The 24741-nt window shown below is 37.0% G+C and overlaps 1 protein-coding gene across 3 annotated transcripts in view; it reads right to left on the minus strand.

Annotated features, from left to right (window-relative positions):
• Gabra4 (gamma-aminobutyric acid type A receptor subunit alpha4) overlaps positions 1 to 18920 on the minus strand; it is a 62651-nt gene extending 43731 nt beyond the window's left edge. Inside the window, exons 1-6 of one of the 3 annotated variants that reach the window (XM_004849771.4) lie at positions 18659 to 18920; positions 18150 to 18268; positions 4557 to 4624; positions 3303 to 3523; positions 3047 to 3129; positions 322 to 465 (exon numbers count right to left, since the gene is read on the minus strand). In XM_004849771.4, the coding sequence (XP_004849828.2) occupies positions 322 to 465; positions 3047 to 3129; positions 3303 to 3523; positions 4557 to 4624; positions 18150 to 18268; positions 18659 to 18744 (721 nt within the window). In that variant the 5' untranslated portion in view covers positions 18745 to 18920. Of the gene's footprint in view, positions 1 to 321; positions 466 to 3046; positions 3130 to 3302; positions 3524 to 4556; positions 4625 to 12083; positions 12300 to 18149; positions 18269 to 18658 lie in introns of those variants that run through there. The other 2 variants (XM_021262393.2, XM_004849773.3) reach the window with 2 other exon arrangements.
• Between the last annotated feature and the right edge of the window lie 5821 nt (positions 18921 to 24741).

Raw genomic sequence — 24741 nt, forward strand, 5'->3', positions numbered from 1 at the left:
CGATTTTCAGAAAACATCAAAAGAAGCAGGCTCAGAGTTCTTGCCTTATACTTTTGTTGAGAATAGTTTTAATACATTTGATAACTGATTTTTGCTTCTAAATAAGAAAATCTCACATCTCACCAACTCAATTTATTTTAAACTGAAATAAGATTATAAATATAAATAAAGAAATTCTGAGCTGTAGTTTATGCATCAACTCTATTTCTGGAAATGGTTTTTTGTTCCCCTGAAAACACTAGATATTTTAATGAAAAAGCTAGGACAAAACTCTACCACTGATGCCAAGAAACATACTGAATTCAATTATTAACATCTCACCTGTAATCGACTTGATAGTTTCACTTGATACCGTTTGCCCAATCAAGTCATACTGAACTAAGCTGGAAGACTCCTTTGGCACTTCCACTGATTTCTCAGGGCCCTTTGTCCAGGTATAAATCATCTCACTCTTTGGATATGCATCTGAATGAGAGAAGAAAATGTGGTTAGTCAGGGCTTCTCTTTTGTCAGCATTGAGGATCAACATGTAAAAATATAACACATGTTCAAGAGAGATGGAATAAATGAAAGTAGTTTTCATTATGATTCATTCAAACATGCTTACAATTTAGGAAACTATATATTAAACAAATAGCTTTGCGATTCAGCAGGATTTATTGGTTTTGTGCCAAAGAATTGGAGGAGACTAAAACTGAGGCATCCACAAGGCTACATAAGCATCACTGCTCTTGGAAATGTTTCCATGCTAATAAGATGAGCAGCTGAAAAACAGATGTATTAAGCCCTAAAACAGTACTGTCGAACTCCTACTGTTTTCATTTCTCTCCTCCAGTGCTTGACCAATACTGACTTCTTCCATCCTAAAGCAGCTCTGCCATTTAGACATGTACCAGATGCTCCCTCTAACAACACAACAAAATAAGAACAAATGCTACTGGTGGGGGAGCTCTCCAGGGGTCACTGCTTTTAGACTCTGCCTTTGGGCAATACTCAGGCAATTTGGTAGCCATTCTACAGAGACAACTGGCTATTCTCTTTGTAAAGCTCCCCAGGGAATATAATTACACAACCAGTTCCACTACCTTTAAACCCTTACAATCTGTACATTTTCCCTTCTATCTTCAACAAACCCTTTCCAGTGGCAATTTAAGCCCATTTTCTATTATTTGGTGTTTAGTGCAAATGGAGACCAGCTGCTTGCTTACCAGTCTACCCAGAACAGATAGCTTGGTTCACACACAAATAAGCTCCAAAGAACCCAAATGAATTGTGTGTCATTGCTCCCTCCCTGCTCCCTACAAACCTTCCTAAAATGGCTAGAACATAGGAGGTCCTCAGTGGAATTATTTAATTCTACAAAAGAAATCGATAGCTAGAGATTTTCTTTACAAACGACCTTGCAAAACAAACTATGAAGCTTGTGTTGTCACTTAGTATTACACAGTTGTGTGTCAGCGTTTATCTCCTGGGGTCTATTCACACTGTGTCATCTATTGAAAGTCCTGTATACCACGTTCTTGTCTGTGATATTTTAAATTGGGTATCCTTATCTTGCCTACCCTTCCTTACTATAGCCTTTTTCTTTCCTAGCTTTTCTCACTCTGAATTATAAAGTGTTTTTCTCTTTCCAGAAAAATTTAGGGTCCTTACTTGCCAAACATGATGTGCCTCTCTTTTTAATTCGCAATCAAAAAACATCAGCTTCCAAAATATGAGTTCTTTATTTTTATACAAAGCTTGGTCGAGCACCAGCTCTGTTCAAGTCACTCAGAAGAGTGCTTTTTATGAGAACTAGAGAGAGTGAAAGGGGACAAGAAGGGTTTCCTCCAGATAAGAGCCACCTTGTGTAAAATTTTAATTGTTTCAGTACACTTGGGTTTTAATTCTGGCCCCAGTGAGATCATGATTTCTGTCTATGTATTTTTTGTGCTTTTATCTTCTCTCATTAAATCATTGGTGAGGGAACAAATGTCTTTCTCTAGCTTCAAGTTAGCCCACTGAATATTGTGATTACTAGGGTTATAAAAAGAATGGTGACTGCCGATTCTCATTAAGTTAAGCAATGAGCAATGATAACAGCAGGCAACTGTTTCACAATCAGTACAATGATGAGTTTGAAGCAATAGTAAAAGCCAGAATCTATTTTTGGTAGAGTCTAATTGAATCGAATGTTGAGGCAGACCTTAGAAGAGCAATCACATTTTGTTGCCATCTCAGAGAAGGGAGCTCGAGGAAAGGAATCTCATGTTTTCTCCTATCCATTCATCTTATCCTCTTGTCTTCATCTTCACGAAATTTCCTACCCACATCTTATTTCCCACTTACTCCTTTAGTATGATATTAGTCTAAATCACTGCCATCTTTGCTTGTACAAAGCAAAGACATCCAACATTCCTCTACTTTTATTCCTGCCTATCTACAACCCATTCTCCATTAAAAGGCTAAAGTGAAATCAGGAAACTTTAATCAAAGAGGGTCACACCCCTTTATAAAAGCTTTCAAAGCCTTTTCCTAGTTTCTAGATAAATCCAACCTCATTAATGTGATCTGTGAGGGATTATATTCTCTCTAATCTCCACCATCTACTATGTTTTGGTTATGCTTCACCCACTAACAGCACAGCTCATGTTGTTCTCATGTAAGGAAGTCATGAGCTTTCTTTGGCCTTTTCCCAGGCCTGCTAAAGGTCTCTACTTACAAAAGAAACTTACGTTGACAAAAAAGAAAACAATCGTTTGAACTTTCCGTAATACATACAGTTCAGATGTCCCTAAATTTCACCACTGACTACTAACCTATATATTTTGACTCAGTTTACCCAGGCTCTCTGTACAGGTATGTTTTTGTTTCTAGACGGGGTGGGGAGGTGTTACTTTCTCATTTTAAAGTGTTAGTTAATAAATAGTCTCATAAACATCACACCTTGGATGATTTTTGTCATGAATAATGACTTTTATGTTGGATTATGAAAAATCATACATATATAAATATCGTCCTGCATGAAGTAATCAGAAATTTGAACAAAACTTTTATTATAACTTACAACTCCCAAACTTCAAAGGGCACGCATGACCATCCATGGGAAAATCCACCAATCTCATAGGACACTCCGCACTTATAGTGAGTCTAAGATGGAAAGATTCAATTAAATAAAATCAACCCTTTATGAAAATTAACTTTATAGATCCTCAATTTTGGAGGGATGGAATGAAGGAAGAAAGAAAAGGAAAGGGGGAGATAGAGAGGGAAAAAAGAGAAGAAAGAAAAAAAGGGTAAGACATAAAAAATAAAATGATTACCTCATTGTGTATAAAATAGTACCATTTCTCATAATTCTAAAGAGTTTATTTGGAGCTGTCATATTATGTGAGACAGATTTCTTTCCATTCCTGAAGAAAGTATCAGGGGTCCAAACTTTCGTTACCATCATATTATTCAGTCTCAAAATTTCAATAGGCCCATCATATTTTAGTCTTTTGTCAATCCATGTCTGTCTGAAGAACACATCCATTGTATATTCCTAGGGAAATTAATGTATGACCTATTCAAATCACAGATAACCACACTTATAATGTAGAAAATACATTAAATTTCAGACTTTTTCCTACTCAGAAAAAAACACTACTCCAAATGAAATGAATAGAAACAGAAATGATCTCAAATCAATAGACCAAAAAGATTCTCAGTAGAGTACGTTATGTCCATTTTGATCCCTTCAATGTTTACATTTATAAGAAATAAATTACCTCAAAATTAATCATTCAAAAATAATTACTGAAATTTAATACAACTGCCAGCACCAGGTAATTACAGTAGTGCTTTGCTTTAGACCAGATAGCAAAAATCAGTGAATAATAAATTGCATAATTAATGATAAAATTCTAAGCATGTCTTAAGATGAAGTAAGATATTTAAAAGGAAAATTTTGTTTTCCCAAAGTTTATTAAAATTACTCAAATAACCCAAGAGTTTCAAATCATTAAAATCCTAGGGTTGAGAAAAAAATAAAATAGGTTCTTTTGTCATTTTAAATAAATATATTTAATATAAGACAACACTCCTGGATGAGTGAATTATTCCAGACCAGATCTTGGTGATCTAAGCTCTTTAAGCATGAGAGAGGGAAGAAGAGAAGGAAAAGGGGGAGAGGGTGTGCAGAAGCAATTTGGGCTGACATGAAGTACCACATGCTGTTAGGATTGTAATACTGTGTATACTTTTAATGCAAACCAAAACTAATTATAATTTCGAATTTTCTACTCAATAGTTTTCTAAAGAAAAAAACTACATCCAAAATTATACTATGGATCCAGTAACAAGAATGTTCTTCTTTTTGTTGAGAATGACTCTAAATCAATAAATACTCAAATATTAGAGAGCTGAAATGCAAATTCAGTATCTTTACTTCTTATAAACTTTTAAGTTTAATTTGGCCATTCTTTGACTTTCCAACTTTGTGTGATTGACAAAAAAAAAAAAAAGTATTAATTGGCTCTCCTCTGGCATATTTTCTTCAAACTTCAAAAGATACATTAAGTTACCCAAATACTTACCATTTCAACATCAGAAACAGGTCCAAAGCTGGTGACATATATGTCAGTTTTCACTTCTGTGACAGGACCTTGTAAAAATGAAGTAAATAAGTGTGAAAAAACAATTACAATTTTACATCCTAGGAGAGTTAGGTAATTAGAATAAATACAGATAGAAATAGCAGGTTTTTACAAGTATGTTAAACTTTCAGTGAAGCAATACATTCTTTAAAAAGAGTGTAGACTAAAATACAACCAAACCAGGAAATATTGTTTGCTTAAAGGGCAAAAAGAAACCCCAATTACTTACCAGGATTCAAAGATACATCACCCCTGGCCACTGTTACAATGGGTAGTGTAAAGACTCAAAAGCTTTTAGCCTTTGTGATTTTTTTATAGCCTATCATCTGCTTGTCCTCTATAAAGAAGCAAGCTATTAAAAAGAGGAAAGATGGCCATAAGAGCAAAGAGGAGAAAAACCATAATGATACCAAGGAACATATCATTGGAGAATTAAGGATTCTTAATAACTTTAAAAATGATTTATGTCACCTTTAACAATAGGCATACCATCCACTGTTGATTGAGGTCAAAACACAGCTGTCCTAAAAGAAACCCTCATTCATGCTCTGCCCACAGATATGTTGTGTGATCTTTAAACAAATTTCTTAGGCTCTCAATAACATGAACTACACCTGTCAGGAAAGAGTTTTATAGGGATCTAATTGAACACAGTGACTCTCATGGAAGTACTCACTCCATATTAGTTTCCCTTTTAATTTCATAATAACCACTACTCAGATTTTCTCTTATGTCTAAGTAAAACTGGTTCATGAATAAGTATATGGGTTTTTGGGCAGAGGGGAAAAGTGGAGTTATGATAATGATATGGCTCACAGATTTTAGACAAAGAATATTACCACATTCTGGGTTCAGCATGTTTAAAATCTGGAATTCTGGAGTTCAAATTTGCTCCAATACCTTCTAGTTGTATGACTTTGGTCAGACCATGTATCTCCTTAGATAAAGATTTTAATGAGTGCTAAAAGTATTAAATGAGATAACAGACATAAATCACTTTTCCTAGTCACTAGAATATGATATGTTCAACAAAAATAGAAGTCTCTCATGTACCTAATATAGTACTTTATTACTAAAGGAAAATTTGGAATTATTGTCCCCCTTAAACATAGTTTCCTTATTTAAGCAAGTTTAAAAGTTCATGGTCTGAGGCTACATCATAACTGGAAATAATAACATATGCTATCATGATGGAATATATCCTTTGGATATAGACTGGGAAATTGGATTTATGCCCAAAAATACAAAAAGCAATTGGTATCACTTAATGCTGCAGGTCTAAATTTAGCTTCATAAAAATGAATCCAAATGTTTTTCCCTCTAAAGCATGAAGATTGAGCCACACAAAGATAGATGGAGGGAAAATGAGAAAATTCTTTATTGAATAAATATCATAAGAAAAACATAGCCTTCAGAAGGATAGTGAGAGAAAAAGTGTAAGCGTGCCTATCTTTCATGGGTTTTACTTTTAAAAAATTGAATCTTTAGAGAGCAGAGAAGTTAAATAAATTTTTATTTGAATGAGGAATTGGAAAAAATAAAAAGAGCAATAATCTCATTAAAACCAAATTGTTCTGGAAATAGGTAATCCAAGAAGCAGGTGATGTATGTTAAACCCTAGAAGACAGTAGTTTTTTTCAAACACGTTCAAATATGGAAGATGTCACTGTGCTAGTTCCTTAAGGACAAAAGAGCAGACATGCTATGTCATTGCAAGTCAGGGCAAGGGGACACAGATGACCCAACAATTAAGGGTGATCATATCCTCACAAATGGACAGGATTCCTGAGAAACCAAAAGTTATTTTGAAAATCAGATTAGGACAGTGGTTCTAAAACTTTAACTACATCTGTATCACCTGGAGGTTTACTAAGCACAGATTGCTGGACCAGGCTCCCAGATTTGTTGACTTAGTAGGTATAAGGTGAGCCTGACAATTTGCATTGCTAACAAGTTCCTATGCGGGACTGTTCAGTTTCCTATTATGTATAGACACAGACACAGTTCTTATGTTTTTTAAAATAGTGGTTACAACACTTGTCCTATAATATATTGATACCATAGGTGACCCAGGAAAGTGAGGTGAATCTAAGAGAATGAAGAATTAGACAATATTTTTCTTTATTAGTTTATTGTAAGGTGTGTGGTATATGCTGATTCTCGCAGTTGTAATCATTCCATGAAAATATCAGTTGTTTTCAAATTCTTACATAACATATTACTCTTTCAACAATTCCTGAAAAACATTTTTATTCAAAATTATAGTCTCAGTATTTGTTTATGTCATGATTCAGTATTGGCCTGTACATGATTTTATGGGTCTTTGAATTGAGTGAGATCCTAAATATTTAAGATTGGTGAAAGGATTTCACTTGGATTCTCATTCAATAAACACTTGAGTGAACAACTACATGCCAGGTTCCGTGCCAGCCTCAGTGCTACCATGGTAAATGCGATTGATGAGTATAAATAATAAAGAAATAAATGACAGAATGCTATCATGGGAGGGGGGCTGTTAAGAGGGGACTGGGAAGGCCATTTTAGATTTGTGTTCAGAGTTGCTTCTTCAAAGACTCACAGGATAAGCGTGAGCAACTGGAAGAGCTGGGAGAACTAGATCCCACATGGGAAGAACTGTAAGGTAGGAAGGTTAAGGTCAGGGAAAAGCTCTGTTGTACTGACGAAGTAGAAAAGAGGCCAGTGAGGTTGAAGCAAAGCAAAGGAGGAGCGAATGATAAGAAATGAAAGCCATAGAGAGAATAAAGACCTGGATGTTGTAGACAAAACATCTACCCCCAGAGCCCATATTCTGAAAAGTGGCATCTTTTAAGCAAAGTATTTATAGTTGCTTTATGTCATGGTGTCTGCTGTTAAAGCTACATGAAAAAGAGTTTGGAGGAATGCCAGTGAAATATGGAGAGATGCATAAGGAGATTGTTATGGGATAAATTATGTTCCCAAATTCACATGCTGAAGTCCTAACTCTCAGTACTATGCAATGTGACCATATTTGGAGATATGGCCTTTAAAAAGAGACCACTACATTAAAATGAAGTCATTGGAGTGGGTTCTAATCCAATATAACTGGTGTCTTTACCAAAAGAGGAGATAGGACACAAACACATACTTAGGAAACACCATGTAAAGACCTAGAAAGGTGATTATTTCTCTGAGACAAGGAGAAAGGATTTCGAAGAATCCTCTTGTTGACTACCTGATATCTCCAGAATTGTGAAAAATAAAAATAAACAAACAAAAATTATTCTGCTTAGGCCAGCTGGTCTGGGATGCTTTGTTGTGGCATCCTAGCAAGTGAGACAGAGGTTATTGTTTCTTATGTTTTTTTTCCTTGGTTTTCTTCCTTCGATATCCAAGTTAGCTCTGAATCTGCTTGTGGAATGTAATAAGACATTCAATTTGTATTCCATAATCATTGAGAGGCCACCAAGGAATTGAAGTAAGAAATTATATAATTAATTATTTTTCCCCAAATCGAACTGGCAGACGTATGGACAATAAATTATAGGGCAGCTAGAGCAGGAGAAGGGCTCTTAGAAGACGTTGCTGTCCTAGGCAAGCTGACAGATGATGGTGATTTGGATGAAGGAGATGGCAGTGGGGATGGATAGCGGGAGCCTATGTGTGTAACTGCTTATAGGAGATTGGATTTTTCCAAAGTACAATCAGCAGAAATACAATAATTACTATTTATTGAAGATCCACGATGTTCCAAGTATAATACCAAGGCCTTCCTATACACTATTTCATTTAAACCTCACCTCCAAAGGTGCTTTCATCATGAAAAATTTTTGGATCCAGAAACAGTTCATGGAGGCTAAATACTATATACCAAAGCCAGAATTATAATGCCCTTGCATTATTCTCCAACATGTATTCTAACTTTACTATACTATATTTTGTCATAAGCTAATAAACTAACAGTTAATATTCAACTAAATGTGAAATTTTATATCTAGTAATTAACATTGTATACCTACATTTCCTGTTTTGTTCATAAGTTGTTTCTGGACTATATTCCTACAGCACTTTCTATGCTTTCCTCTTAATCTTCCTTCAACCTGTGTGAGCAGGCTTTTTGACCTGTAACAGCAAAGATGAAATCTGTATCCTCTTTGAAGTCCCAAACATAGCATAGCACAAACTAGATACTGAATAACTATGTACTTCATTACATATCTAATATCATCTCAGTAGTGATTTTAAACTAGCTCACAAAAAGAAAAATTAAGATTCATTTGCTGCATCAGTTAAGCTAAAAATAAATCTTAATTAAAGCAGAAATTGTGTCTTATTTATATTTGTATTCTGTCATAGAACTAGTCCCAAGCCTTAAATGTAATAGGTTACTGATAAATCAGTTGTCAATGAATAATGGTCGCTATGCAATTAAAAATAATTCTTAGAGACACTTCCTCTAATACTACTATTTAGGATGTTCAAATCAACCTTACTAAGAGCATAATTACATAGAAACCAGATCATTTTGAGCTTGGAAAGACTTCTTCCTATAATTTTACATGCATTCGTGTATCATCAAAGACATCTTTTATTACAAAATCCTTCTCCTTTGTCAAGAGCGAAATTTTGTTTTTATTCCTTTTTTTTTTCTTTTACCTTCTTTTTGGGGAGAGGAGAGAATATTTTAATCCCCCAAACATGGGAGATAATCCATAAGGCAAATAAGGTGATCTTCAACAACTCTTTGAAAAAAATAGCCAAGACCAACAAGATCAAAAGCAAGTAAATATTCTTATCCAATTTTGATTTCAACTTGCTGGGAAAGTGGGAAGGCAATCAGTCATGTATCTGATAATTTTCCACTGTTACTTTAACAAAGACCTGGTTAAAAAATATGACTATTCAATTTCATCTCCAATAATGGGGTAACACCATGAGAAAGACCTAAGGTGTTTTGCTGATCTTAAACCTAGTCAATCCTTACTGTCCACATTGTCTCCATAACTAGCACCTGACAAAACACTTCCCAATGGGCCGGGGATTTAGCTCAGTGGCACTGAGACTGCCTCGCTAGCGCAAGGTCCTGAGTTCGATCCCCAGCACCAAAAAAAAAAACCACTTCTGGATTTTGAGGCATCCACACCATGCATATACCTACATCTTACAAAATACCAATGATGTCCAAAATTGAAAAAACTTCAAGTACTTATGAGATAAACCATCAAAGAATCAAATGAAATATATAAAGAAATCTCAAATTTTGCTTGTCAAAATATAGAAATATGAGCTTTTCTGATTATTAAACAAAAACAACAGCTATTCATTGATACAGCCGAGAAAGCATAAATCACACAGAGTTCTGGAAGTTTCTTTTACTTAAAAAAATATTAAAGATTGGGGACCCTTGTATCATATGATCCCTCTATCAATGCTGGTCTAGCTTGTAAATAATTAAAGCCATCAAATCAAAAAAATATATAACATATGGGCAAAATATGAAAAGAAGCAGTTCACAGAAGAAAAATTCTTAAGGCTATATAGATTTGAAAAGATGCTGAACTACATTAGGACATGATAGAAACCAGAAAATTTCAGGTTCTTTTGTAATAAATACCATTTTCAGTAGTCACATGGGCACATGAATGTGCATGCACACACACACACACACACAGACAGACACACACATACACACACACATACAAACTTCTCTGGTGTTAAAGGGTATGTGGATCCTGAAACTCATTTTAATTGTGAAAAGGAGTTTAATTTTGTAAACTAACCATGGAAAAACAGTTTAGCACTATCTTGACAAGTGAACTCCCACTTACACTAAGATCCAGAAAAAAATCTATTTCTTGATACATATGCAAAAGAAACTATTGCACATTTACAGCAGGAAATTTGAGCTAGAAAATTCACAGTAATACAATCTTGGAAACAACCAAAGACTCTACTGGCAGCAGAACAGATGATGATGCAAAGGGATCCTATGCAAAGGGAATATCACACAGCAGTCAAAATGAATGATCTGTAACAATATGCACCAGTAAGACTGAATTTTACCAATACCTAATTAAGCTTTAAAAATATCAAAAGTTTATATGTAGCTAGTTCAAGGAAATTCAGTATTTTTAAAAATATATATAACCTAAAATGATATTCAAAGAAAAGCTATGAAATAAATTATAAAGGACTCACAATGGTAGTTACTTTGGTAGGGGAAGAAAAACAGGACAGAGGGAGAACAAAAGTTGTCATGGTCCTATTCTTTATGATGGTTGATGGTTTAACCGGTATATTTATTATATTTTAATAAGTGAATTAATGGATGGATGGGTGAAAAGAAAGTCAGGTGAAGGCTCATAATAAGAATATGTCATGAAGCAAGGATTATTATTCACAAATTCAGTTATGTGCACCTGAGGCTTATTAGGAAAAAAAGTGTTTAAAAAAGCCTAGAATAGAAACCAGTAATATTTAATTATATACAAATGCAAGCTTATATATTTTATATAAAAAATTTAACAACCTACTGAAATATTATCTAAATATCCACCAGTTGACTAACATTCTATGATGTGTATTTTAGAGTGGCTATTTTAGGAAACACCAAAAGCATTTCACATATCCTTATCCTAAAAATATAAAAATATATAAAAATACTAATACTTTAAAAAAAACAACTGAAAGCATAAGAAAATAAGTTAGTGTTGTGGAGCCTATCTTCTTTTGTCTTCTAAAAGGAATTTTTTAGCTATCCCTTCCCTTCATTATAATATTAAATTATCCTCTATAACATTATTTCCAATAGCACACAAATTATGATTTTTCTCACTGTAAAAAGATACAACCCTCCCTTTCTCTTCTCTTTCATATTTAAACTTCTGGACAAAATTATACATAGTTCTTCAAATTCTTCCCTTCCCTTCCCATTCACTCTGTCTTCTATTACAATTCAGTTTTCATGTTCAGGACCACTGAAATTTCTCACTCTGTCTTGGTTTTCCTGCTTCAGTACCCACTTCAACAAGATATTCCTCTTCAGTCTTCCTGGGGTAGAATCCTCCTCCTCTTTCTCCACCTCTTAATATCAAAGACATCAAATCTCAAGATTTTTCTCTCCTCTATATCACTCGATCCCCTGATGACCACATTAGTCCTGAGACTTTAAATACCATGCATGTTACATATCCATCATCTCTAAATTCCTGGACGATCTTTATTTTATATCTACTAGGCATCTCAAACTTAACACAGTCATAATGAAAATTTTTCATCCATGCTCCTAATTGCTTCTGCTATGGTCTTAACAACTCCATTTTTCTAGGTGTTTAGAGTCAGCCTTAACAACTTTCTTTCTCTCATATCCCACATTCCAGCTGTCATCATTTGACTAAAATTTCAAAATACAGGCAGAAGCCAGCCATATCTTAGAAAATGACAAACCTCCCTGCTACCAGCTTGGACAAAGTGTTCACCAGCTCTTACCCGACTTATTGTGAAAATTCTCTCCACTTCTGTCCTTGCTTCTGACTGTTCTCAACATAGCAGTCAAGAGGAGCCTTGTAAAACTAGTCAGTTCAGGACATGCTCCTCTTAAAATCCCTCCAGTCATGTCTGATCTGACCCAGAGCACAAGCAAAGTCCTTCCAGCCTGCAAAGCTTTACATAACCTCCTCTTTTTTATCACATGGATCCCTTCTTATTCCTCAGCCCTTCCTATCAGAAGACCCTACCCGGCATGTATTTCATGTTTTTACCCACCTATGCTCATGTTCAAACATCATTTTCTCCAGCACTCCTTAACTATCCAAGTCAAAAATTACAATTTCCTCCCCTGCTATAAATTACTCTCCCGTAGTTCATCAACATCGAACATGCTCCACCGTTTATTCACTTCTGTTGCGTATTTTCTGTCTTTTCAACTCAAATAGGAGTTCATGAGGGGAGGGAAGCAGGCAGTCCTCCCTACCTTTAAATAACACCATCCTTGCTCACTTTCTCAAAATAGAGTCCAAGGAGTCACTTATTATTTTTTCTTGTGTCAAAGCTACCATATCAAAGCTATCATCAATGTTTGTCAAATTAGACATCCAAAAAATATCTCTGTGGTTGACTTAGATCCATATTTACTGTATCTACCATGTTATTGCACACAACTATCAAATTACTAAAGAAAATTAATTACAAATACATAAACAAACAAATAAATAAATTTCTGCATTGGCCCTCTTGTTTCCAATATTGGTCCATGTCTTGTACCTTTTTCTTTCTTTCATTTTCAGATGTATCATATTACAGTCTAAGTCATAGTTTATCAATTCTTCCACTTAAAGAACTCTAAGGTTTCCAAGTTCACTAGCAAGAACAATCTAAGCTGCTCTAGGGATCCCTAAAGACCTTGGATGATCTTGCTTCTGCTTGCCATCTCAGCCTAATTCTGTAAGACCCATGCTTTTGTTTTCTGACTACATGTGTAACAAATCCTCTTCATTGTGTAAACCACACTAATTTTGGACTTTTACACTTGCTTTTTACATTTTTTCTGCCGGAAAATAACATTTACTCTTACTCTTCTTATACCTGGCACCTTTAGGTCTCAACTTGAAAGACTTCCTTGACCCTCATTCTTATGTGAATTGAATTCCTCACCTAATTTTCTCTTTTGGATGCTATCAGATTGTTTTACAGAATTTTTATTTCATTATTTTATTTGTTTCTTTGTTATCTTTACCTCTCTACACTGCTTAGTTGTAAAGTCTATAAGGTTCTATGGTAGATCAGTATGTATCTTTATAACCTCCCACTGTTTCTGGTATAAAGTAGCCTCTCAATGCACATGGGTTAAACAAATGAATCAATAAATCAATATGACAAAGCAGAAAAGAATAAAGCTTTATCTTTCTTCTCCCTGTGGATTAGAACTGTTCATCTATACATTTTAAAAAATATATTCTCTGGTGATATTCAATTAAGAAAGCCACCATATAACAAGAAACTTAATGTTTAAATTGATGTATATATATATTTTTACCATTTGCAAACATTGCAAGCACAATTTGATTTGCATGAAATATTCCCAGTTAACCTAAGTGAATACAATTTTCCATGTTTACTTTTTTATTTTAAATGTTTTTATAAATTTAGAATAAAGTTTTCACATCACTCTTTTGGAGGAAATACAGTTTTGCTTATTTCAAGGACTTACTTAGGTTTAGGGTTGTAGCTCAGTGTAGAGTGTTTACCTAACATGTGCAAGACACTGAGTTCAATTTCTAGCACCACAAGCACACAAAAAAAGTAACAAAAGGTATGCTCAGAAAAAGTTGACTCATGATAAACAAGATGATGCAAGAAAGCCTCAGAAGTGGACATAATAATAGACCATTTGTGTAACTAAGGATTTGAAGACTGGGTTATGAATTATGCCCTCAATAATTATTAGCTATATGGCTCTGGGGGCAATTCCCACCCTCTTAACTACAGAAAGATGATGCCTCTGGTTTATCTTTGTGTTTATGTAATAATCTTATTAAATATTATATATGAAAATGTTTTCAAAACTTCAGAGGACTGCACAAGTGTGAAGTCTTACTAAGTTAGTGAGTAGCCTTACCATATTCTGTTACCATTCCAGGAAGGCTGTGGAAGATGTCAAAGCAACCATCTATATTTGAAGTGTTTATTATTCCATATCATGTACCTCCAAAGATGAGTTGTACATAAGGGGTTATGGTTTACAATTAGATGTCCCTCCAAAGCTGCATGAGGTCAGAGGTAAGGCTTGTGGAAGGTGATTATGGGGGTACTGCAGCTGACTTGCTGTTAAGTTGTGAGTCTGGTCCCGGAGCAGGTCACTGGTGGCCTGAATTGTATCTCTCTCCCCAACTCCTCCCTTTTTCCATGGCATAAGGAGCTTTATAAAACTTCTAAAATCTTGGAGCCAAAATAAATCTCTCCTTCTTTACATTGCTGATGTAAGGTATTGTATCTCCGTGACAAAAAAAGGAACTAAGACATAAGGCTATGGAATCACACAATAAATGAAAAAAGTATAAGAGCAAGATTCCTAAACTATCTCCCAGTAGTTAAAACCCAGCTATGCATTTTTTATGAAGGCATATTACAGTATTTAAAGTGGGAAAAAGCAAGAAAGGATGACTTTTTAGCTTCTTTTGGAAGGGTTTAATTTTATGCCACTTCTAAGCAGGTGCGAGCTACTTGAGCAGGACAGGAACTGATTCAGCACAATAGGAACTGATTCATCAGAGGCCGACAGAACATTTTCCCTTCAGAAGTCCCATCCCAGCCTCTCTCCACATGGCCCCTTCCCTCTCTTCTCACCTTTTCTCCTTTCCTTCTCCAACAGGAGAATGTGGAGACGAGGGAGAGGATATCCTGGAGGGATGAAAAGAAGAGAACCATCACGGTTCCTTTTATTTCCCCATTGCAAACTGTGCTGCTGAGTTAAAAATATGTAATTTAGTTTCCAAATCTATTTCAACCCCTGCCTGGCCTACTGAGCAATCACAAAGTATCCGATTTCAATTCAAATCTTTGCTTTTAGCTTTATTTTAAATGGAACACAGCAAACTTGTACAAACAGATAAAAAGTAAATGTTCCACAAAGAGCAGAAGTGGGATTAAAGGAACCAGGAAGTCTATCCATATTTATAATGTACCAGTCAAAATCTGAATTGTTTTCATCTCAGTTTTAAAATGGCAAACTTTCTGCAAAGTACAAAATGTCATAGGAGGGATCAACCTTGTAGCACCTAGGAGTCTATATGTTTGCGTTTTCTTCTTCTTCCTCCTCCTCCTCCTCCTCCTCCTCTTCTTCTTCTTCTTCTTCTTCTTCTTCCTCCTTCTCCTCCTTCTCCTTCTTTGTATTATCATTATTATTATTATTATTATTTTGTACCAGGGATTGAACCCATGATCTTGCACTTTCAAGGCATGCACGGTGCCACTGAGCTAAATCTCTGGCCCTATTTGGTGGATCACATTCACAATTTCATGTAAACAGGTAATACATTTTCTGCAGGTGATAATTACTATTCCTCTGTCGCATCTGGAATACTACAAATTTACAGTGAATGCCCCACTTCTAAAAAGTTAATCTATCACCACAAATATCTTCACATCTACCACAAATATTTGTGAGTGGAGCCTCTCTCTCTCTCTCTCTCTCACACACACACACACACACACACCAATAAAAGCTGTAACACTGTGCTATATAGCAAATTTTTAATAATTAATCAACTGCTAACCCTCAAAGTAAGGTAAATTCAACACATTTGAAAGCATCTCCAGGTGAGTAATGCCGATTACTTGGCAATGACAAGTAAGATGACTAATAACGCCCTGGAGAGAGATAGCTGTATTATAGTTAACCAGAGTCCAGTAATGGTTTACATGGATTATTTTCACTCATTTTACTGTCTGTGAAATTGGAGAGAATACATGGTAAAAAGGATCTACGTACAATGGGCCCCTTTGTCCTTTTGAATTATAATTTGCTCTATAACCAAATGAGTAGACATTATTTTAACTTTCAATATTTAATAGTAAAATTATATAGTTCCAGTTATAACTTTTCCCTTTCATTTATGTTCAGGAATATCCATCTTCTGATGAATATTTAAACATCATAGGAGTGGATACTTTGAAAAATATTTTTTTTATTTTTTTTTTCAAACTTAAAATCTCCCTGGACAGTTAAATCCTCTTGTACTGATATAGTCTTAAATGTTTTCATATCATCTGAAACAGTCTCCATAAAACTATTTTTGTTTTAAAATTACAATCTCCCAATCACTTAGAAAAGATCATGCACTGACAAATGATTCACTTCTCTAATGAAGTATCTTTTCAGATTTGCATGAAGGCAAATGCAATATGTACAGCCTAAACCCAGAGTGGCAATGTGGAAAGAACCAAGAAAAATGTCCAGCTTTCTCATCCATTTTTATCACTGTCAACATGCAAATACTCAATACCTCAGTGGCTTGAACTTTTTCAATAAAATCCAAAACAAAATGGTTTGGAATTCAGAAGACCAGATCCCAGACTATCATTAATGTATTACGTATCCCTGCCTAAATCGTTTCTTGTCCTCATCTGTTAAATGAGACAAAGGACACTAGATAGACTACATAGAATCATCAGTCCTACTCTCTCCAACTCTATTTTATCTCCAATGTCCCTTTCTAACCTGGGACTCCATTCCTTCTACCTGGTAAGATGTTGCTTTGCTCCCCACACATTTACTTCCTCCATTCTCTCACCATCTCTCTCCTTACGTACACCCTCAATAGGAAGCATTAAATGTTTCCTTGCTTCTAATGTTATATAATACTCATCACATCACATAATATCAGATACCATCCCAATCTACATGGTTCTGTCTTTTGAATATACAACCCAACCTGGGTTCACATCCTGCTTCTGCTGGATTCACTGTGAACTTGCACAGGTTACTTAACTTTCCAAGCCTTGATTTCTTCATTTGTAAAATAAGGAAGGTAATGGTTTTCTTTTGGACTCATTAGAGTTTGAGTAATGCCTGCAAGTTGGCAGGTCTAAATGAAAATTTGAGGAAATAAAAATGTTAGTGGTTGTTATTATTGTTACTACTACTGATGCTACAAGAATATAAGCTCCTTCAAGAGTCTATGTCTTATTCTCAATTTATTTGCTGGAAGTGAGAGAAATTAGTGCAGTGGGAGTAACAGGGACTTTACCATCAAAGGATGTGGACCAACCCTATTAGTGGGATCCCAACAAATCACTTGTCCTCGCTGAACTGAACTGAGAGGCTGTTTGAGGTGAAGAAGTGTATCTTAAGATTTCTGTGAACTTAATGTCTAGTACGAAGCTTGCCACATAGGTTCTATTACAGATGCAAAGGAAATATGAACACAAAGGAGAGCAACAGTACTGGTAATGAATGGTTCTCTATTAGGTCCTTTATAAATATTTGTTGAAAGAAGAAATGGAGCTGAACACTTTCAACTCCAAAGCCCTCAGAGGGAAACAATTGCCACCAAAGTGAAAAAGAACAGAACCGAGAAGGTCTGGGTCTCCTAGCAGGTCAGGCAGCTTCATGCCCCAGATTCATGTCTTAGGTACAGCTTTTGGCAGCCCCAACTCTTGGCTGAGGAAGGGACCCGTGGAAGGACTTCAGATCAGCTGCTTCCAGTGCAGCCTTCTCCTGGCAGCAGCGGGGCAGCAAGGTGGCTAAGCACCCAGTTCCCATTTTTGACTCTGCCTCCTCCCCATCCTCCCCCACCCTGCAGTCAGGTCCCGGGAGGTAATTAGTGTGGGGGAGAGGCAAAGCTCCTGAGGGGGCAGGGAGACGGGAAAGTACGGGTGGGGGCGGTCTTCCTGTCATAGGTCTCAGTAACTGAGGGGAGAGAGGTAGAGAGAGGGAAGATGGGAGGGGAGAGCTCATTTTTGCAAGCAAGGTATACCTAAAGATACTCCTACAGACAGACAGGTGGACCAGAGAGGGACAGACAGGACACACTTGCGCATTTAAAGCAGTCCTACCCCCAAATCCAGGACGCAGCCTGTTGTCATAACCATCCAGCAAACTGTCCAGGATGCGGGTAAAATTTTCCGGGCACATTTTCTCCTCCTTTTCGTTCTGTCCTGGGGATTCGTTTAAACTGTAGGCGCAAAGAAAAACGGAAGCAGGCGGAAAGGATTATTTTTAAGAAAACATCTGAAAACAGGTGGAAACAGGTTTGCCTTCTAGGGAGAGTCCTTTGCCCCAAGCTAGAGGCAGCATGGGGGGGGGGCGGGGGGGATGGGATGCGGAAGAACAAAATGGGTTTTGAAAAGCTCATCCCCGAGCAGGGCAGCATGGACCCCAGTACCACGCGCTTCTTCAACCCTGCGCCCCTTGGGCTCTACGCGGTCACAGCAAAGCTTGGCTTCAGCTCATAATATTAGAGTGAAAATGGGAAGGTCTAGTTCGCTCCAAGAGGGACGGGAAGTCCGAGGGGGCGGGGAGCTGGCCACCTTTCCTCTGCCCCCCAGTACCCCAGAGAACTCACCAAGCCGCCAGGCACAGGAAGTGCAGGAGGGCGAAACCGACCCTGGAGCACAACGCGATTGCGGGTACCTTCTTGGCAGAAACCATCTTCGCAACATGCCATACTTTAAGCCTGTTCACGTTTCCAGGCTCCCAAGATGCCCTGAGCAGGGTGCGAGGTGAGGCAGAGTGGCTCCCGCGGCGTGCGCACACTCGCGCTCACACTCGCCCGCGCTCACACTCGCCCGCGCTCCGCCAGCCCGAGCCGCGGTGGGCGTGTGTGCACGCGGGCCAGGGGAGGCGGAACCTGCCTTTCCTCGCCCCCTCCTTTTCTCCCTGGCGTTCAGTGTGTATGTAGAGCTATGTATACTGCTCCACACCCTTTCCTGCCCGCACCGGCTAGGGGCTGGGGTTAACTTGGGCGCGCCTGCGCCTCAAAGCTGGACAAGTTTATTGCAACCTGTAACTCTGGGCTCTAGGACCTGGATCCTTCGCCCCTGCTCCCCGGTAGGCATGAGCTCCAAATAGGTCCCCGCCTACTGCAGCGCTTGGCCTCCCAGTCACCCTCTCTTCCGGATCTAACCCACTGAGCTCTTTTCTGGTTGGGTTGTGTGAGAACCTGTTTGTACCCATGGTCAGGGCTGGAGGTGGAGAAAGGTCAGGGCAAGATCGCTGGGCTTTGGGGTGGAAGGCAGTGATGAGGACAGGAAATCAAGTCTGGGACCCTTTCCCTCAGTTGCTAAGAGATGGGGGCGGGTTGCAGAGAAAGAAGAGACTCCGCTTAGTTACAGGGGTTAAAACTCCCTAAGAGTACTGTCAGCAAACTGTTAGGAAGTGAGCTCCAGCCCCACGCTGCAGTCAAGGCACTTGCCAAGCTATTGCCTTAAAGATGCCAAATTTCCATACTCTCCCCGCCCCCACCCAGCATATGCTTATCCTACACTTTGCCGCTCCAGCCTTCTCTAGAGGGGAGGAGAGAGGTGAAGACACCGGACTTCTGGTCAAAATCACTTCCATACCCTGAGATCTTTCAGAATTCAGTGGACTAACTCTCTGAAGCCAAGAGTGTGGATTACCATAGGGAGAGGAGGAAGAGGGAAGAAAGAAAATGTAAAAGTGGGAGAGAATTACTTAGATTAAAATGGAGGGAGCAATCTCCATTTAAGACTCAAAGGGAAGACTAAACACTACATTTAGTGTTTTATAGAATAAAGGTAAGTACCTCCAACAGAGCTTTTAAAACCTTAATTATTGGCTTCAATGGGTGGAGTCTCTTTCCCATGAATATTCATGCATATCGAAAATTTCATAGGATGGATCAGGGGTGTAACTTTCATAATGTTAGATGCCTAGAACTGGACACCAATTGCTATCTTCTGTTTAGAGCTTTACTGGTTTGTTCAGATTTTGATGACTACAGACGAGTTTTGGGTTTTTGTTTGTTTTCATCACCTGACTGAAGTTCTCTTCCAAAAAGGAAGCCAAAAGTGCCCATAGCTATAACAGTTGAGAGCTATATGCTCTCATCATATTCTATATTCTGTATTGCTGCCTTTATGAAATTTATTATGCTTCACTCCTAATTCCATCTGTAACATTCTACTATCATAAACTGTAATCTCCTTGAGGCTCAAACTGGGTAATTTTTGTTTTTCCGTATTTATGTCTTTTTGCAGTGTATAGTACATTGTATTTCAGAAATATTTACCAAATGAACAATTAAATCAATGAATCACTTGCTCCCAGATACATTTTATTAATTCAAATGAAATTGAACCTCTATCTTTTGGGAAAAATAATAGAAGTACTAATGTATTCTACAAATATGCCAGGAAAGCACTTGTCCCCACAGATTCTCCTCATAAAATCTCATAGTACATTATATTATTATAGTACATCATATAATTTCTCCAATCTTAATACTTTCCTACACTTTCTAAAACTGATTAGCATCTTTCCCTACAATTTCCATTTAAATAGTATACATATCAAAAAACAAGCAAAACATAGCCTTGGAAAAAAGAAGTTCCATATTTTTAAAGATAAATACCTTTAAAATTCCAATTTTAAATATGTGGAACTAATCCCTTGAAATAAAAAAGAGCATGCCTCTCAGTGAGACTATTTCCAATTATATTACTGTTAACTGGTATATAATTTAAATTTAGTTGAAGATAATACTGAAGGCAGTATATCTCATTTTACTTTCACAATCTTGTAACTATACAGTATTACCTTTGTATTATTTTACGAAGTTATATGTTGCATTTTTCTGCCTGATGCCTTAAAAAAAATGTTGCCTGTCAATGTGAGTTTACTTTTTAAAAAATCCAATACTCAAAAATTTCAGTTTGCTTTAAATTTTAAAAATCACTAAATATGCCATTGTTTTCTTTATACATTCCTATTGATGCCCAGGATTGTAAGGCAGTTTATGTGATTGTATAGTAGTGCAGAACTATGAATGTGTTAAAATTATACTCTTATTTTCAGTAAGTCTTTGATTATTTTGTTTAATCAAATTTGAACTGGACCCAGGTGCATTACCTCCATATATTATGTTAGTCAAGTCACAGTTTATAAATTTAACAGATATGTTCACCTCTGATTTGGTGAGTTACAAATAATGGATTGCTCTACTTCTAAAGTTTTAATATAAATACATCAGAGTTCATAATGCCTAAGAAATAAAATGAAAGGCAATCTCTTCTAATTATGCTCATTTTTCTGTGGGACTGTTCATAACTTTCATCATATTTTCAAAAGCTATGGACAAATACTGTAAGGACTAAGGTTTTAATACAATAGATGATGCATGGAGCAAAATAGACAAGCAAGTGAAAAAATATTTTTAACTGATGTGTGTGATAAACATCTCTACTTCAATTTATAAGCTTCTCCACTGTCAGACTCTTTAGGCTATTTTGTAAAATTTAAATATGTTTTGTGGTACTTAGTCCCACTTATTGTTAATTTATCAAATGTACAGCTAGCTTGGTAAATAAAATTTAGAGTAATAATAGATTGAATGGTAATTTGAAAAGATTCAACCCGCTCTTCTTTATTAAATATTAAATATTAAACCAATTATAACCACTAGAGGAGGATAATGATGTGAATTACTTCTTTAAATTCTGAAGGCTTGTGGATATAGACCCAGTTTAAAGCTTTCTGTTCTAAGCATATAGTAGTTATTGATTATTTTATGTTAATTAATTTCTCTGTTACATTTATTTAAGACAACTGAGAAGAATTGGTTTGATGCTCTCTAGTTATGCATTTCCTTATTTATATTAAAATGTTTCCACTGAAATGTTACTTTTGTTCCAATCTATTCTATTATCATTGTCTAGTTATTGATTTGTATTTATTGTATATGTGTGTGATATATATAGTGATATATATATATAGAATGAGTCAAAAATTAGCATATAAATCCCCTTACATAATTAGACTATTAGTCAGCTTTCCCAGTAGTAGGACTAGAACCTGACACCAGCAGCTTAAAGGAGGAGAGATTTAATTTGGCTCGCCGTTTAAGAGGCTTTAGTCCATGGTCTATTGCTTTTGGCCTAGGTCAAGGGAGAAAGATCATGGTGGAAGAGCTTGGTAGAGGAAATATGCCTACTTCATGGTAGCCAAAAAGGAGGGAGAGACAGAGAGAAACAGGCAGGGAGAACGGACAGGGGTGGGAAGAAGCTTCCTTTTTCTTCTTTCTTTTCTAGGTAGAAATATCATAGTAGAAGGTCATGGTGGAGCAAGGCTGTTCAAGATAGCCTGGAAGCAGGGAATGGGGTAGTGATAAACATACCCCACAAAAGCACTCCCCAGTGACCATTGGCCTCCAACTGGGCACTAATCCTGTGAATTATCCATGAACATCAGTGAATTAATCTTCTGTAAGTATTATTCCCTTTGACCCAATCACATCTGAGCTAAATCTAGTCATGCTGACAATTAAAATTAACTAGAAAAATTATCTTTGTGTATATATAATACGAGCACCCAAAATCTTCACTTTTATCAAGTAATTGTTCAGTATGTAATACTATAGTGTTAATTATGTCACCAGGCTGTACATTAGATCTGTGAATTTATTCATCCTACATAATGGTGAAGCTTGTACCTAAACCAATATCTCTATTCCCTCACACTCCCCATCTGACTCCTTAAAAACATTATACTCTACTTGTATGTTTGGCAGCTAGGGTAAATTTCTACTTGATTGGTTTTGGGATCCACCTTGGGGATTGGTGGAGCACACTTCTACATATGCCTGGGTGGGTCATAGATGTGAACCCTTGGTGCTTATGTCTAGTCTCTCATCCCTTCTGCTCTGGCCTTCTCCTCCCATTCTGCTTCCTGGACACTATGTACTAAGCATCTTTGCCCCCACCATGAACTTCTCTCATGATGTTTCTGCTGTGGAGTCAGCCAAACGGACAGAAACCATGAGCCAAATTAAACCTCTCCTTTAAATTGTGGGTATCAGATATTGTGTCCAGCAGTGGGAAAACTGTACAGAAAACTAGTATTAGAGAAGAGGAACCATTGCTGTGACTGTACCTATCCACCATGTGATTCAGAAGCTTATGGAGGAGTTTGGGAAAGTTTGGAGATGTGGGGGACACTGTAGGATGCTATAATCAGCTATAAGTTGAGGAATTCTGGTCAAAGTTTAGAAGAACAGAATGTTAATAGGAATACAAACAGTAAAGGCCAGAGGCAGGATGTTTCAGTTGGGAACAAGTACATTTTTGGCAGTTGGACTAGAAGCCATGTGTGTTACACTTTGGCAGAAAAATGTGTCTACATTTTGTCTGTGTCCTGAGGCTTCAATAAACTGAAATTAAGGGTGGTGAATTAGTTAATCTTGCAGAGGAAATTTCAAGATAGCCTAACTTTCAGGCTGTGGCAAAGGTATTGCTATTACTTTTTAACCCAGATTTACAGAGATAATTGGGGCAAAAGACAGAGCAGAAAATTTTGAAAAACTTAAATTTTGGCCCAGAAAGAACTTTGTGTGAAGTTGGAACCAGAGGAGTTGTGCCTGTTAAAGAGATTTGTGGTGCTGAAAAGAAACTAAGAACATTGTAAAGGAACAAAAGGGGGAATGTCTTTAGGGCATCTCAGAAACCATCAAGACCCCAACCATCACAGGCTCATGGCTGTGAAACTGTCAATATTTCATTTAAGAACAGTGTCCGGTATCCCTGCTTGAGCAAAGCCTACTTAGGGACCCCAGGAAGTTGCAAATGCCAGGAGTCACTGGCAAGGAAAGCTACAGGTTACAGGCCTTAAGTAGAACCAGCCCAAGAAAGAGGCCATCTGGGATTTAACCTGCAAACCCTTAGGGGTGGATCTACCCAAGCCCTTTGGAACTCACATTTACCACTGTGTGCCCTGGATGCCAGATATGGAGCTACAAGATTTAATGTTTGCCTTGTTGGTTTCAATAATGTTTTGGCCAAAAGAATTTTTTATATTCCTCTTTTCCTCCCTTTTGGAATGGAAATGTTTACTCTGATCATGTAAGTTTGTTTTTTTTTTATTTTTACACGTGTTCATAGCTGAGAGTTTGCCTTCAGTCTCAGAAGACATGTGGACTTGGAGTTTACAAAATTGCTGGAACTATTGATTCTTTAGGGGAGGGGTTATTGTTTCTGGTTGTTTGTGAAATAGTTGTATTATGTAGGATGGAATTATAAAATTGCTATTTGTTTTTTTGGAGATTAAGTGTGGCTTAAAGACATATGTTTGGTTAGCAAGTTGAAAAGAGGTGGGTTATGGTAGCTATTGGGGAGTTTCAACTTGATTGGCTTTGAAGTCCACCCTGGGATTGATGAAGCACACTTCTAAATATATCTGGATGGGCCTTGGAAGCATGGTCTTAGGGTCTGTGTCTAGTCTGTCATCCCTTATGGTCTGGTGTTTGTACTCTTTTTCTCTGCTTCTTGACCACCATAAACTAAGTATCTTTGCTCTGCCACAATCTTCTATCATGATTTGACTGCCTTGAAACCAGCCAACCATAGACTGAAACCATGTGCTAAATTAAATCTCTCCTTTTAGTTGAGGGTGTCAGGTATTGGGTCCTGCAACAGG

This window comes from Heterocephalus glaber, unplaced genomic scaffold (assembly GCF_053883595.1).
Source record: "Heterocephalus glaber isolate CG9 unplaced genomic scaffold, H.glaber_assembly_v1.0 deba00001509, whole genome shotgun sequence".
Lineage (NCBI taxonomy): Eukaryota > Metazoa > Chordata > Mammalia > Rodentia > Bathyergidae > Heterocephalus > Heterocephalus glaber.